Source organism: Penicillium cosmopolitanum (genome assembly GCF_028827165.1).
Source record: "Penicillium cosmopolitanum strain IBT 29677 chromosome Unknown utg000009l:1.0-9042332.0:1.0-9050551.0, whole genome shotgun sequence".
NCBI lineage: Eukaryota > Fungi > Ascomycota > Eurotiomycetes > Eurotiales > Aspergillaceae > Penicillium > Penicillium cosmopolitanum.
This window is the reverse complement of record NW_026622679.1, coordinates 7,771,775-7,786,426: the sequence shown is the minus strand read 5'-3', so window position 1 is coordinate 7,786,426 and position 14,652 is coordinate 7,771,775. Positions and strand designations below refer to the sequence as shown.

The 14,652-nt window shown below is 50.3% G+C and overlaps 4 protein-coding genes across 4 annotated transcripts; 2 read left to right on the top strand and 2 right to left on the bottom strand.

The window, feature by feature from the left end:
• Positions 1 to 766: 766 nt before the first annotated feature.
• N7509_010995 (uncharacterized protein) lies at positions 767 to 2,723 on the top strand (the record flags this gene model as incomplete). The annotated part of the gene is given in 4 exon segments (XM_056635632.1): positions 767 to 854; positions 1,061 to 1,483; positions 1,634 to 2,521; positions 2,539 to 2,723. The coding sequence occupies 4 exon segments, from the start codon at positions 767 to 769 to the stop codon at positions 2,721 to 2,723; spliced, it is 1,584 nt and encodes a 527-aa protein (XP_056486252.1).
• A 583-nt stretch (positions 2,724 to 3,306) lies between these two features.
• drs1 (putative ATP-dependent RNA helicase DRS1) lies at positions 3,307 to 9,278 on the bottom strand (the record flags this gene model as incomplete). Its single annotated transcript, XM_056635631.1, has 9 exons — positions 3,307 to 4,138; positions 4,197 to 4,509; positions 4,564 to 5,037; positions 5,100 to 5,181; positions 5,235 to 5,619; positions 5,751 to 5,821; positions 5,918 to 5,994; positions 6,767 to 7,466; positions 7,530 to 9,278. 9 exons carry the CDS (start codon positions 9,276 to 9,278, stop codon positions 3,307 to 3,309), a joined length of 4,683 nt encoding a protein of 1,560 aa, XP_056486251.1.
• A 984-nt stretch (positions 9,279 to 10,262) lies between these two features.
• N7509_010993 (GNAT family N-acetyltransferase) lies at positions 10,263 to 11,996 on the bottom strand (the record flags this gene model as incomplete). The annotated part of the gene is made up of 1 exon (XM_056635630.1): positions 10,263 to 11,996. The coding sequence occupies one exon, from the start codon at positions 11,994 to 11,996 to the stop codon at positions 10,263 to 10,265; it is 1,734 nt and encodes a 577-aa protein (XP_056486250.1).
• A 909-nt stretch (positions 11,997 to 12,905) lies between these two features.
• N7509_010992 (uncharacterized protein) lies at positions 12,906 to 13,654 on the top strand (the record flags this gene model as incomplete). Its single annotated transcript, XM_056635629.1, has 5 exons — positions 12,906 to 13,027; positions 13,097 to 13,113; positions 13,174 to 13,319; positions 13,372 to 13,452; positions 13,523 to 13,654. The coding sequence occupies 5 exons, from the start codon at positions 12,906 to 12,908 to the stop codon at positions 13,652 to 13,654; spliced, it is 498 nt and encodes a 165-aa protein (XP_056486249.1).
• Between the last annotated feature and the right edge of the window lie 998 nt (positions 13,655 to 14,652).

Sequence of the window (14,652 nt, the reverse complement as noted above, 5' to 3'; positions counted from 1 at the left end):
ACGGACAACAGATCTGACCCACCCTGGCTATTGACAATTTATCCAGGGCGTGGGATGTAAAGGTGGTGTTTACTCGTAGACGGGAGGAGGATGCGGAAGTCGTCCGGGAGGCAGGCAGGCAGAGTAGCAGACCTATCCACCTCGGTGAATGGGCGATATCCGTTGCATATTTCACACTTCCGGCTAAAGTAATGACAACGATAAGGAGAAAAATGGTAGAAAAAAGGGGCGTTGCCGTCTAGCGGAGCCTTCTTATTGCGAGAACCACCCAGTGGATGCGGATACCACAGCGGCGTGATCCGACTGACGAAGCATGGAGTACGGAGTATACTCCATACATATGGTTATACAGTGCAGGGTACTTCCGGTGCACGAGGCACCCTGCGAACGGGTACGGGTAAGATGCAGGACGAATTGTATGCAGCCTAGACGAGGCTAAGGACTCGGCAGCAGATTCGATCGTCCAGGTGGGCAAAGTGGTGTGAGGGGGCAATTCTGGTTCGGATGTTGACCGAGTCCACTTCGCATTTGGACGGTTCCCACTTCTCCCATTCCCCCCGTGGAAAAAAGAGAAGAGAGCACGGGATGCCGAACCAACAGTGTGAACCTTAGCTGTGGCTCTGTCTCGCCCCCTTCAAATCCACTTCTCGTTCGAGTTGCTCCTTCGCAACCCACTCCTTGCCGTGATTTCCGCCCTTCCCCAGATTCTTCATCTACACCTCCACCATATCCTAATTAAAGGGATTTGGATTTGAGATCATAGATCATGCCATGGTGGGAACCAGCACGCTGGACTACTAGTCCCTACTACGCTCTGGTGGTCCTAGTCATCGCCTGTGGTGGTATTCCGAAAGGTTCGTTCATTCGCTCTTCTTATCATCGTACATCTTACTTCTTACTTCTTACGGTGTGGCTTCAAATCGGAGATCGTACGAGTAGATCCTGCGAGATCATGCAAGTCATTTATACACTGCTCAGCTCGCGTCCCTCGCGTCCCCAGTCATTCAAGTTTTCTTTCTTCTTTGCCTTTGCTTATAGCTAACCACCGATCGCTGTCTAGGTTATGATGAGGGTGGTTTTAGCGCAAGCGTCAAGCTCACCTCCTTTACCATCGACTATAATCTCGTCAAAGATCACTGGAAGAACGACGCGACCGGCTTAGCCAACCGTACGGCTAACATCACCTCGTTCAATGTCCTGGGTGCTGCCTTCGGCGCGCTTGCTGGTCTAGATCTGAATGATCGCCTCGGGCGTCTTTGGTCGTGGCGACTGGCCGTGATCGTGTGGGCGATCGGAACACTGATCCAGATCTTCTCCTCTGGCATATATGGCCTGCTCCTTTTCGCCCGAATCTTCGCGGGTCTGGGTGCCGGCCTATTAACCGTCACCTCACCCCTGTACCTGTCGGAAGTGGCGCCAAGGAAGACGCGAGGTCTCGCCGTCAGTCTTTACATGGTGGTCCTGCTATTGATCCTCGCCGTCGGTATGTCTTTGTTTCCTCAATCTGCAATCTCACCACAACACAACACAACACAACACAACACAACACAACACAACACAACACAACACAACACAACACAACACAACACAACACAACACAACACAACACAACGCTAATACGACTTCGCACTAGGTTTCTTCATCAATTATGGCGCCAATCTCCACATGCCCGCCACGCGCACCCAATATCGCCTAGTCCAAGCCATCCCTCTCATCCCTACCGGTATCGCCTTCTTCCTCTCCTGGCTGTGCCCGGAGAGCCCTCGCTACCTTGCCTCGAAGCAACGCCATGAGGAGGCAAAGGAGGTCTTGGCGCGCCTTCGCGGCAAGTCAGTCGACGACAAAAGCGTGGTGGATGAATTCGAGGAGATTGACAGCCAGGCCCGGGAGCGAGCAGACCTCAAATCCATCTCTCACTGGAACGCTTTCAAAGAGTCACAGACCAATCCTAACTATCGTCAACGATTCTGGCTCCTCATGACCATGCACACGATCGCTCAGTGGACTGGTGGAAACGGTATTACTTACTACGTCACGACCATCTTTACGTACGCCGGTGTCGATGGTGCCGACCAGTCGCTCATTTCCTCGGGTGCGTATGGTATCGTCAAGCTTGTTTTAACCATCGCCTTCACCTGGGGCTTGATCGATTATTTCGGTCGTCGTCGCTGCACAATGACTGGACTAGCCCTGCAGTTGGCAGCGCATATCTATATGGGCGCCTATATGGGACTGCAGCCAGGTTCTGCCGACAACAAATCTGCCTCGGATGCAGCTATTGCCTCTGTTTTCATTTATGCCGCCGGCTGGTCGATCGGTCTTTGTACAGTTCCTTATCTCTACGGCACGGAGATCTTCCCCACCCACATCCGCAACACGTGCTACGCCATCAGTATGGGTCTGCATTGGTTCTTCCAGTTCGCCGTCGTCCGTGTCACTCCCAACATGTTCGCCAACTTGCACGTCTGGGGCGCTTACCTCTTCTGGGCCATCATCTGCACCCTCGGACTCATCATCTTGGGTATCTGGATGCCCGAGACCAAGGAGTTCCCATCGAGAAGATGGATGAATTGTTCGAAGGCCCTTGGTATCTGCGCTGGAAGGCCAAAGTTGGCGAATCCGATGTGTCCTCCGAGTCAGCAGATACCATCGCCTCCCAGGAACATGACCAAAAGGTGTTCCGTGAGCGCGACGCTAAGGCTGTCCACGAGACAAGCGGCTAAAACCAACGAATCCGCAATTCATCGGTTCGCTGTGATATTTCCAGCAACCGACTTCTGAACTCACTGGATGGACAACAATACCCCAATTTCTACGGACGTCCATTTACAATTTTTCTAATCTTCTCAACACCCTCGATCTATACGGCTCGTCTTTCTCCTACATTTTTGTGACGGATGCTCGGTGTATAATTTTATATAAACCCTTTTCACACTCTTGTATTAATTCTGCGTCGGATGACTCCGCACATACCTTTTGCACAAAAGCTTCAGAACAGCATATAACAACTTAAAACATACAAACATGCATATGCACTTGTGTTGGACTCAGGTCCAGCAAACACTTTATTGAAAGATTTCCGTGCTCCTTTTGATTTTGACGTAGAAGTTGCAGAGACTGTACGTAGTACAATGTACTAATGAATGAATTTTATATACGCCAACGAATTGTCAAACTATAATATTCCGATCCGTCGCTAGATTTTTGTCACAAAACAAATATAAACAAAAGTCTCAACGCTATTGGGAATCATCAAGTAGAAGAGAGGGGAAAGTAACCAAGATCTCGATATAAACGCTTTTCATTTTAACCCTGGCCCGGCCAGCTCGTCTCAAACGAAGCCATATTGGTCGTAATGGGCTGGGCATACGAGAATGCCTCGAAGACCTCGGGGGTAATCTCGTATGAGCCAGGGTCATCCACTGTCATTACAGCATTCGGCATACCGCCTAGGAGGTGTGTTGCTGGCATCTGGGGCATTTCGCCCATCTGTGACAGGTCGAATCCTGAGACAGCCTGTTGCTGGTAAGGGCTGTATCCGGGCATCATCGAGGCGGATGTATTTGATGCCGCTGTGTTTGGTTGAGTGCCCATGGTGGCACGGCTCTGTTGGCGCTGGTGCTGTTGGCCCGGAGAAACATGGCGGGAGGGATTGCTTCCAACCGAAGGGGATTGACTTGATTGGGTTCTGGAGGGAGGTGTTGGTTGTTGAGGTTGAGGTTGTTTGGAGTCGGCGGGGGCAGGGGCACTGATGCCAATGTCGATTTGGAGTTTTTGGATCTCTTGGTAGAGTAGGTTGAGAGCGGTTGTGATGACAGGGTTGGAGATCTTAACACGTTCCAGGGCGAAGATGCAGAATTTCAACTTATCCAGAGTACCCGGCGCGGCGTACTTGAGCGCTTGAATTTCAAGGAGGAAGATAGAGGCTGCTGTGTAGATGCTGTATGCAAGCGACAAGACAACGTGGTTGTCACCGAATGTTCTGCGATAAAGATCGAATAACGATAGGATTGAGGTTGCAGAAGACATGCACTGGACAAGGTGACTTGTGTCATATGATTCTTGATTAGTCTTCAATAGGCCCCTGGAGCATAAAATCGGACGATGGAGCAGGATATTGACAGTATGGTATAGGCAGCTGGGTTAAATATGAAATTAGCAAAGTACCAAGGGCTCCGACAGCGAGACAAACATACTTAAGTGTCATTATGTGGCTTGGAGGACAATAAGGAGGCAAGTCGGTGGCCACCAACTTCAAGTACTCGGGAAGATCATCCCACCAGTCACTCAGGTTTCTGGACTGCTCTTGCACACAGTCGAAGAATTCTGCCTCGGTGCTTTGTCGCATGGGATCATATATATGAATTAATATTTGATTGAGGACTTCCGCTAGTCCACACATCCTCATGAAGCATGAGGTTGAATGGGCTTGTGTAGGTGGGTAGTGTGCCCCATCGGGGAAGGTCACGCCATGCGGCGTCCATATTTCAATTTCAGACGTATCATCCACTGTAAAGCTGTTAGCAATAGTTACCGGTAGTCATCATCCAGATGCAAACCCACATATCATGCGTGGCGGGCTAACGCGAGAATGTTGCATCGTAGGTGCCCGTCCAAAGTATAGCGAAACGATCTTATCCCAGAAATAACAGCTCCAGAAGAGTCGATTACGGATCTCAATATCCTCATCGCTGAGCTGTACTGCTCCGGGGTATTTGCGACTATCAATTGAGATGCCTAAATCATCGAGTAAACGGAAGGCCATGCCGCTGTAGAGCCAAGCCTGTGTCCGATTGCCACGACCGCATTCTTGGGCACTGAGAAGGAGTAATGTTTGGATCGTTGGGATGCCCGCATATCCAACCTTGAGCGAGTCGTGGAGTCCTGAGACTGCACGCTGATAGAATTGTGCACCGCCGTCGAATGCGTCCAATAATGGGCCGATTTGTGGTTCAGCTTTGCACCATCGTACCGAGTGGGAGAGCAGGGCGTTCATTAGGATATCGGAGTAATAAGGTCCTTGAATTTTCATATCACCTATGCACTTGGATCAGCATCGCTCTCCAAAACGGGGATCTTCACTAGACAGGGACACAAACGTGTAAAGGCTGGGCGGTAGACAAAATTGAAAAGTGGCTGAATCCAGCACCAATGGGAATCGAGAAGATATTGAAAAGGCTCCTGCACGTCATCAGTCTCGCATCCCGATCAAAGCTTCGGCATTTAAATCTCACCGGCATTGCAGCCATCTGCTCAAAGGCCCGTTCTCGCCACGCACTGTTGACCAGCCGCTCCTTGCGAGCCTCCATTTCCTGGGCAAAGTGTGAGGTGGAGGCGGTCTCGTTGACCACTCCGCTGGGCAGCTGAAACAAGCTCGTGGGGCCATGGAAAGAGATCCGACCATCATTCTCAACATTGAGGCCATCGAAATTCCTGGTGAGATCCTGGGTATCATCGTTCTCCGTCTTAATCTTGCGTCCGGCGCTGGAACTGGACTCCGCCACCGAGGCCGGCGAGCTGACCTTGCGCGCATCCACATCGGATTGCTGTTTGGCCAGAGCGTCTTCTAATTGAGCAACTCGAGTTTCAAGTTGTTTGGTATATGATAAGGTAGGGGCTCTGTTGGGGTGCCAAACAAAAGTGGGGGGAAAGGATAAATCAGCCACCAAGCCTTTTTGGAAATCGACTACCGCCCCGAGGAGAGGGGAGTGAGAGGGAGAGGGAGAAGGAGAAAGAGAGAGGCAACTCACAAGCTGTACACGCACACTTCACCTCGAGCGGCACATCGTGAACATGACGGACTAGCTCCGTTGCATTTGACCTGTCAGGATGATCGAATCAGTACACAGGAAGCTCCCTAGCCTTCGGGGGCCCTATAGGGCACCGCATCTCGGACTCTGGCCGATTCTCCGCTCACCTTGCGCTTGCGACAGGCCTCGCACGAGAAAGCACTCTTCCGCGGTAAAGCAGACTTGGACGACATGTCAGCCATGTCTGAACCCTCGACGACCATTGGACGTTCACGGGGCGTGTAAGAGACACGCGACCCCCATTGAAAGACTGGGGGGAATAGGAGTAGAATTGAGGGGTTGGGGAGAAGGGAGGAAGAAGGTCGAAATTCTTGGGGGGGCGCGCGCGAGTAGAACGTGGGGCGTTGGGCAATCGCGGGGATAGGCAGAGAGAGGCACAGAAAGAGAGAAGCAGTTTTTTTGGGTTATAGGATTTCACAGTGGACCTTTCTTTCGATACTAGCCTCCTCAGTGGTCGTGTTTGAGAGAGAGAGATTATGATTTTAACTCTACTAGTGATTGACGTCGGATCAGGTCAGTCCGGGTTAGTGTTAGTGTTAGACCAGCTAAGCAGTTGAACGGATCCGCCTCAAGGGAAATCTCGACGAGCAGCCAATAACACTCGATTGGCGGAAACTCGGTGGCTCCATCGAATGCGGCGATATTCCTCACTGAGTGGCAATCCACTTCTCTCGTTGGGTACTCTCGCCGGATCCACTTGCTTCTAGCGGGACTTTCGACCTCTCGACAGGGATTCTATGGTGTGATCGATCGAGATTGATAATCATCTTCATGCCGCATTTAGCTATTGCTGATAGTGGTTGAAGTGGGAAATGGAACTACTAGTGCCAGTGGTTTTGATATGTGCGATCTATACAGCTTAATGCCCCGATAGTACATACAACATCTAAATGAAAATGAAAATGTTAAAAGAGATGGGGACTCTTCATGCCCTTATTTTCTGCCCTTTCCTTTACCCTTGCCTTTACCCTTGCCCTTATCCTTGTTGCCCTTGCCATTCGTCTTGGGCGCATCTCGCTCCGACTTGCTCTTCTTCCGTCCAATATCTCCTTCGTGACGCATCTTCGCATCGTCTAATCGCTTCTTGTCCTTGTTGCTGAGCTTGATCTTGTCCTTCTTCGTCGGGGCGTCAGGGGGTCCGTTCAACTCCGCACGACCCAGCTTCTTCGCCGTGCGTTTCTCCTGCTCACTCTCGAACCAGGTACGCTTGGGTCGCGACATGATCTCCGAGCCATGCTTCATCAGATTCTGTCCCTTGGTGACTTGCATTTCGGCTTGGGCCATCTGCTTCTCAACCTTCTCCTCTTCAAGAACCTCTTCGACCTCATCGGCGAGATCGGCCGCCTTCTGAGCCCAATCATCTGCAATGGCCATTTCGACAACACGACTGATAATCTTGGCGCCCTGCGCCTTACCGGCCTTCACGGCGGCCTTGACAACCTTGCGGTCGGGCTCCGCCGCGATCGTGCAAGCACAACCGGATCGACCAGCACGGGCGGTACGACCGACACGATGCAGGTAGATCTCGTGGCTCTGTGGGGCCTCGTAGTTGATCACAGTCTCCACGCCCTTGATATCAAGACCACGGGAGGCCAAATCAGTAGCTAAGAGGAAAGCGACCTTGCCATCACGGAAGTTTTCCACACTTTTGATACGCTGGATATTCTGTCAGTATAATTGCCTCGTATAGAAAGGATACGGGAAATCTGTAGAGCATACCTGTTCTTGACTCATGCTACCGTACAATTCAGCGGCCTTGAGTCCCAAGAGTCCGAAGATAATGCGTACTCGGTGAACCTCCTTCTTTTGTCGGAAGAAAATGATCACTCGTCCGGTATAGAGCTCCTTGCACAGATGCAGAAGATATCCAAGCCGCTTATCCTCACGGCCAGGGCGTAGACGAACAAACTCCTGGGTCAGGGTCACAGCGGTTTGCTTCTTGGCATCGACTTGCAGTCGCATTGGACGGTTCATTCCAACGCGGATAAGCTTGTCGATAGAGTCGGTCATGGTGGCAGAGAACAGCATAGTCTGTCGGGACTTGGGGATGGTGGTGAGAATCTCATTCAACTCATCGGCGAATCCATCTTCCAGCATGCGATCGGCTTCATCAAGAACCAGAATCTCCAGGGTATCAACTGTAAAACTAGGGGAGTTACGCATGTGATCGATGAAACGACCAGGGGTGGCGATGATCACATCGGGGCGCTTCTTCAAGATGTTTTCTTGCTCGCGAAGACTGAAACCACCAACAAGCTGACAGAATGTGACATCGGTGAAGGTAGCAAGCTTGATAGCGACATTGTAACACTGGACCGCCAACTCACGAGTAGGCATCAAGATCGTAACACGACTTGTAGGGGTCTTGCGAGGACGGAAGAGTAGACGTTCGAGGATGGGGACAATGAAAGCGCCCGTCTTTCCGGAACCCGTCACGGCACTACCGACAATATCCTTGCCCAGAAGTGCCACCGGGATGGCCTTTCGCTGAATAGGTGTAGGGTCCGTGAAGCCAACGGAGGCCAAACCACGGAGAATGGGACGAGAGAGGTTGAAATCTTGGAAGGTGCTCTTGGCGGACGCTGCGGCGGTCTTTTCGTCGGTCTTCTCTTCGGGAGCAAAGAAGGCCTTGCGCTTCTCTTGCTCTTCCTCGTCCACTTCGCTCTCGACATCGGAGTCTCCATTGACATCGCCTCGGTCGTCAGGGTGGCCAACGGGGGTAGCGACGGAGTCGTTGTCAGAAGCAGCATCATCGTCGGAGTCTTCAGCTTCTTCTTCTTCATCGTCATCGCTGTCTTCAGGGCCAGAGCCAGGTTCCGGGCCTTCAGCTTCGCTTTCCTCCTCCTCGCCATCGACGCCCATGCCGAATCCATCCTCGGCCAGGAGCTCATCGTCGCCAAAGTCCACGTCCATGCCACCCTCGGCATCTTCGTCATCAGACACGTCGCTTTCTTCTTTTTGGGCAGCGGCCTTCTTTTGCTTCTTCGCTGCAGCCGCTTCCTTCTTGGCGTTTCGTCGTGTGATAATATCGTCAATATCAACCGCCTTCTTATCACCACCATTCTGTTTGGCGTCATCCAAGCCCCAGCCATCGAATCCTTCTGTGATGCCGACATTGGCAACACCGCCAACGTCAAACTCGAATTCGGGGTCCAACGCGCCATCATCGTTACCAACACCCATTCCTTCCTCCTTTTCTTCTTCCTCCTCTTCCTCCTCTTCAGACTCGGGCTCAACGACCTTGCCCTTCTTGCCCTTCACATTCTTGGCTTGTTGCTTTTGTTTCTTGCTCTTATCCTTAGAAGTTTCGGTTTCGCGCTTGCGTTTCTTGTTGTCGCTGGAAGATTCTTTGCCCTCGGGCTCGATCTCTTCATCGTCATCGAAGCGTGGGATATCTTCGTCGTCGGACAGCGTGAGAACGAAATCGTCGTCCTGAGCGGCGCTCCGTTTTGTCGGTTTGGGAGCCATGGTGAATGTGTGATCGGCGACCAGGTTCAATTCCGTAGAAGTAGACTTCGGAATCTCTCTTGGAAGGAATTAAACAGAACCCAATTCCCAGTCAACCTGCGCAAACCGTCGGAGGAAATCTTGATCAATATTTTGCAGAAAAAAAAAGTTCCTAGGGCGGTATGGGCGGTAGCATTTGATGACTAAGTTCTGATCAACTAACTAACTACTACACTCAGCAGGTCTCCTCCAGAGAGAAATCCAACGGTTCAATTCAATCCTTTTTTTTTCTTCCCTATGCAGAATTTCGAATTGAGGGATCTTTTAAGTTGTTGAATTGGAATATTAGGATCGTATTTACGAACATTTTGTTAGGGTATCTCCTTTTCCTCCACGCAGCTTAGCAACGCAAGTCCTCTTTTGCGCCAACAGGAGTAGGCTCAGAAACATCTAGATCAGTTGAACGAAGGCTTTCGGTCTGCTGAAATACTAGTCTCAAAACTAAGGATACTGATTGAACGACTGATATGACGGATGCTTCCTTAAATTCGCCTGAACTGACTAATGACCGAACTGTTGACCGACTAACTAGTTGGAGTATCCCTCACATCTGTTTTATCACCTTTCTCAATTTCCATCGTCCCATCGACTTTTTTGGATTTTGTCTTGTTTTCTCTCTCTTCATTCTTTGCCGCATCGCATCATCGCATCATCGCATCATCACATCATCACATCATCACATCACCGCATCACCGCATCACCGCATCATCGCATCGCCTGTGTTGCTCACTTCAAGATTCCAGAGGTCAAAGGGGTCTAGGGCAAATTGGTCTCAAGCGAAATCCCCATGACTGATCAAAACACGTGCAAAATCAGACCACAAATCCCCCTTTGCCGATCTGGGGATTACCGGAGCAAACTTCTCGAGAAAGCAGCCACATATTGAGACTAGATGATAATGGTCAGCATCGAGCTAAGGGAATCATTAGGATGAAAGACAAACACTTACCGGTGGCCAAACTTCACTCTGCCATTCTTGATATGACACAAGTTTTCGAACTTGAACCTCCTCATAAGCCAGCTTCTGATCCATCGGTATTTGCTCTCCTTCGGGGGATCATATGCGATGGCAAAAACCAAGCGGCTGAGATTGCACTGGTAGCCATCACCATACTTCAACTCACCCTTTGGTATGAACTCATAAGGGCGGTAACCATCGGGGCGCTGGTTGATATCACAAGTACGCATGATCATATCAACTAGCCCGGTTGCAATATGAAGTTTCTTGCATGTGTGGTCCACGAAGACTCGAACCTCCCCAGTCGCCGGCTCGTCATTGAATCGTTTGACATAGGCAAACCCGAGGATCTCGGGCTCGTCGGGTCGAATCTCATGGACATGGACTCTTCTGTCTGGAACTGCAACAATGAAAGGCAGGTTCCGCTCACGACAAGTCTGGATGATGCGCTGGATCGCAGTTTGGCCGATCGGAGTTGTACTTGCAACAAAGGTTGTATTCTCTGCGTACCAGTTGAACAGAGGAAGAAGATTTTCGGCATCCGAGGGTTCTCCAGGGCGGAGAAGAAGGTAATGATGAAGCCGTTGTGTCCCTGGCCCCAGAAAGCCTCGGGTTTCCAACGCTCTTTGCGATTCCCGGATCTGAATCCTGGCTTTTTCCTTCATCTGAGTTCTGACGTTCCAGATGTATCCGGCGGATGTCTCATGCCAATGAAGGCGAGTCTGCTCATCCTCGGTAACTCGTTCGCAAATACCATGCTTTTCTTTCATGATCATCATCGCAGCACCGCCATCCGGGGAGGCAGTTCCGTCGAAGAACGCAGCGTGATAGATATCCACTGGGTGGCCTGAGCTTGGGAGATTGGCGACCCACTTGAAGAATTGTTCGCGAAACCATGTCGGATCATAGTGGTTTGAAGGCCAAAAGCCCCAGTTGGACTTAAAGTCGTGCTGTTCGTAAGCCTCCGGATTCTTGACCTTGGATGGCATTGGCTGGTGGTCATAGCTGCCTCCAGGGGGTGAGGAACTCATCGAAAGTACCCCATTGGTGATTTTGGGATACATGGGAGAGGACGCTTGGTATGCAGTCCATTGACCATGGTACTCGGGAGTACCAACTCGCTTTCGCTTCCAAGCTGCATCGAAGTCCATTTTCAACTCGTCGTCATCATCTGGAATGACTGTTTCCGGCTGACTCTCTTGGGCTTCGGTTTTGGCAGCAAGGCGAGGATGCGCGAGCTTCCGATAAACCAGGTCGTCGATTTTTGTTCCCGGCCCGATTCTCGCTTTTCGGAGTTCCTCTGGGTCAAGGCAGTTTTCACGGATGCTTGCGCAAGGTCGATGCTCACGAGCGTCTTGGGTGATGTTTTTATCCGCCCATCGGCTGATTTCGGCCAAGGTCAGAGGTTTCCCATTTCGAGGTGGATTCAGCTCTGCGACCTCATTAATGGCCTGCTTGAGTTCGCTCCTCTCTTTGTCGAGTCGAGTTTGAGAGAACTGAACGAGCTCTCCACGAGGGGCGACGGCGTCAGCGTCGGATCCGCTGTCCGAGCTCGTAAGATGGCGCATGTCCTCCCCCATGGGCACAAGACTGCCAGTGTAGCCAGTCATTTTTTCGAAGAAGACAGAGGGAGAAGCTACTCCTTCAATGACCAGATAGTCAGAATCTTCTGGCGGGGTCTTCTCTCCCTTGGGGCGCGCATCAGTCTTAGAGCCAGTCATATCGAGGAAGGTGACGAGAACTCTGAGGAACTGGGACTTCTCAGCATGCTTTCTTTTAAGTCGATGAGAACCGCATCCCCTTCAATATGAGGCGCAGGTAAGTAAGTACCTTGGTCAAGAAGAGTGAATTTGGAAGGGGGTTTTTCACGTCGTTTGAGTCTTTGGTCTTGACTCTGTCGTGACAATGAAGAATGCTGTGTCTACTATGGCTCACGGCCAAGGTAGATCACCTCACGATCGACCTCGTGAGCACTTTCGTGAGCACTTCAAGATTCAAGAAGAGTAGATATGGGGTCAAGATGTGCAGGGAAACGAGAATGGAGAGCAGATATCGGCAAGCACGATAACTTAAAAGGGTTTGGAAAGTGGGATAGGATGTAGAAGAAAAGGTCGTAGAGAAGGAAGGTAGGGGAGAGGAAGATGTTGGCTCAAAAGTGAGGTGAACGGTGAATGTAGATGCGCCGTGTGTATAGGAGCAAGAGTGCGTGGCATCAAGGTGCGGCCCCCCCCAAATTGGATTTTATAGATCCGAGATCCATCTGGTTGAATCGGTGTCTCTGCACCCAATTAGTCGAGCGACCGTCTTTAAATTGGCTATTGGCAATTTATATGGTCTATTAATAAAAGTATTAGCAAAAGATACATATTCTGATGAATATAAATGGGTTCAAAGACTAGATGAGAGTGTATAATTCATGAAGGTCCGGTCTGGCTGTTATGGCGTGCACGCAAAACCCCAGGAACTTTTCCCACCTCCCACCACCGGCTTCCTCCTGCAAGATCTGAACAGCCCAGGAACCACCACCGCCATGCTGTCTATTCTCAGGAAAGCACGATTGAAGGATAAAGAGATGCGGATATTAATGCTGTGAGTCCATTTTCGAGATATTCAGGGCTGTACTGATCACGATGGCTCCAGGGGGGTTAGACAATGCGGGAAAAACGACGATTGTGAAACGAATTATGAAAGAAGACGTCACCTCTGTTAGCCCAACCCTGGGCTTTATCATCAAAACAATTGAATTTATGGAGTGAGTCCCTTCTCCAGACATCCCAGCACGATCGGACACAGGAATCACCAATGGACTAACCATATGCAGATACAAACTCAACATTTGTGAGCACCATCGCCCTCCCCAATCACCATCACCATCACCACCCGGCTAATTATGAACAGGGGATGTGGGCGGGCAGAAGACATTGCGCTCCTACTGGAAAAATTACTTTGAAAAGACTGACACATTGGTCTGGGTCGTCGATGCCACCGATAAACTCCGGGTGGACGACTGTCGTGAGGAGCTAGCTGGTCTGCTTCTGGAAGAGGTAAGCCCTCTGTCCACCACTATTGCCATCCTCAGGACTAATTCCCCGCCAGCGACTCATGGGAGCTAGTCTCCTAGTTTTCCTGAACAAAACCGATGTGGAACATTGCATGACTGAGGAGGAGGTGCGTGAGGTGAGTGATGGCATCATGATACCGGTAGAACCGGTAAAGACCGGCCAGCCTTGAGACTGACTTACTGCAGCGCCTTGGTCTGGATTTGATCAAAACCCATAAATGGACTATTCTCCCCTGCAGTGCCATGACCGGTAAGAACCTTCACGAGGGGTTGGAATGGGTTGTACAGGATGCGAAGGACCGGTTATTCCTATATTAGTCCGTTCATCCCCGGGTTGGATTGAGATGCATTGATGATGGCAGCTACTCGGAGGCAGTTCCTCATGAGTCTCCAATAGCATACTACTACGATATACTAGTATATTATCTGTTCCTTGCTTGCGCTGTATTTTACCATGGTCACGGTCGACTGGTGCCCCCCCCCACGGTTGGGTTTCGATTTTGTCAGGAGCTAGAAACTTCGATGTGGTGTAGCACGAGCTGAAGCATGCTTGTTGAACTTGAATTTCGGGGGTTTAATCACCAAATTCAGAAATAGTACTAGTATTTCAACCTTGGAAGGTTCAACTTGAAGTTGCCATTTGATGCGGTTGGCGCACTAGTCGTACAGAGTCGCCAAAAATATATCCCGCAGGCTCAGGCAGTTCAAACTTGGAACTTGAAGTTCCAAGATATCTCCGATCATAGAACCAAGACCAAATGGTATACTACTACTATTAGTCCACGGGTGCATAGTACTAGTAAGGGAGCAGGATTTGATTTTTCCCCGAAGTCCCTGAAATTGAAGCTATCCCACTACTCCTAGTACTGGATATCTGACTGCCGGGCCATTTTTCTGCATGCCGCACCAAACCCTTCCGAAGGTATCCCGCTGCAAGGCACAAAGTGATAGGTCGATCCTGCACCTCTAGTCCCGGAGAAAACGACAAATCAATTGTCCTGCGAATTTGCCCCTGGTGAACCAAAGGACCCCATCGCCCCCCCCAAAAAAACTCAGAACCGGAATTCTTGATGGCGGCCCATGGGTCCAGCAGTTCGTTCTGCGGGGCCCGAGTGGATGGCGGAAGTAAACAAACAACCGTGTGTACTACTAGTCCAAATGGTTAGTTACTACTGCTGCGGCTGCGGCTCGAATGGAGAATCATACTAAACAAGAATAATCAATTAAACTAAATTAATCAATCGTGAATACATGTAAATATATATATATAATTTCCTCGTGATATAACTAAAAGTCAAATGCATACAGTAGTTGTC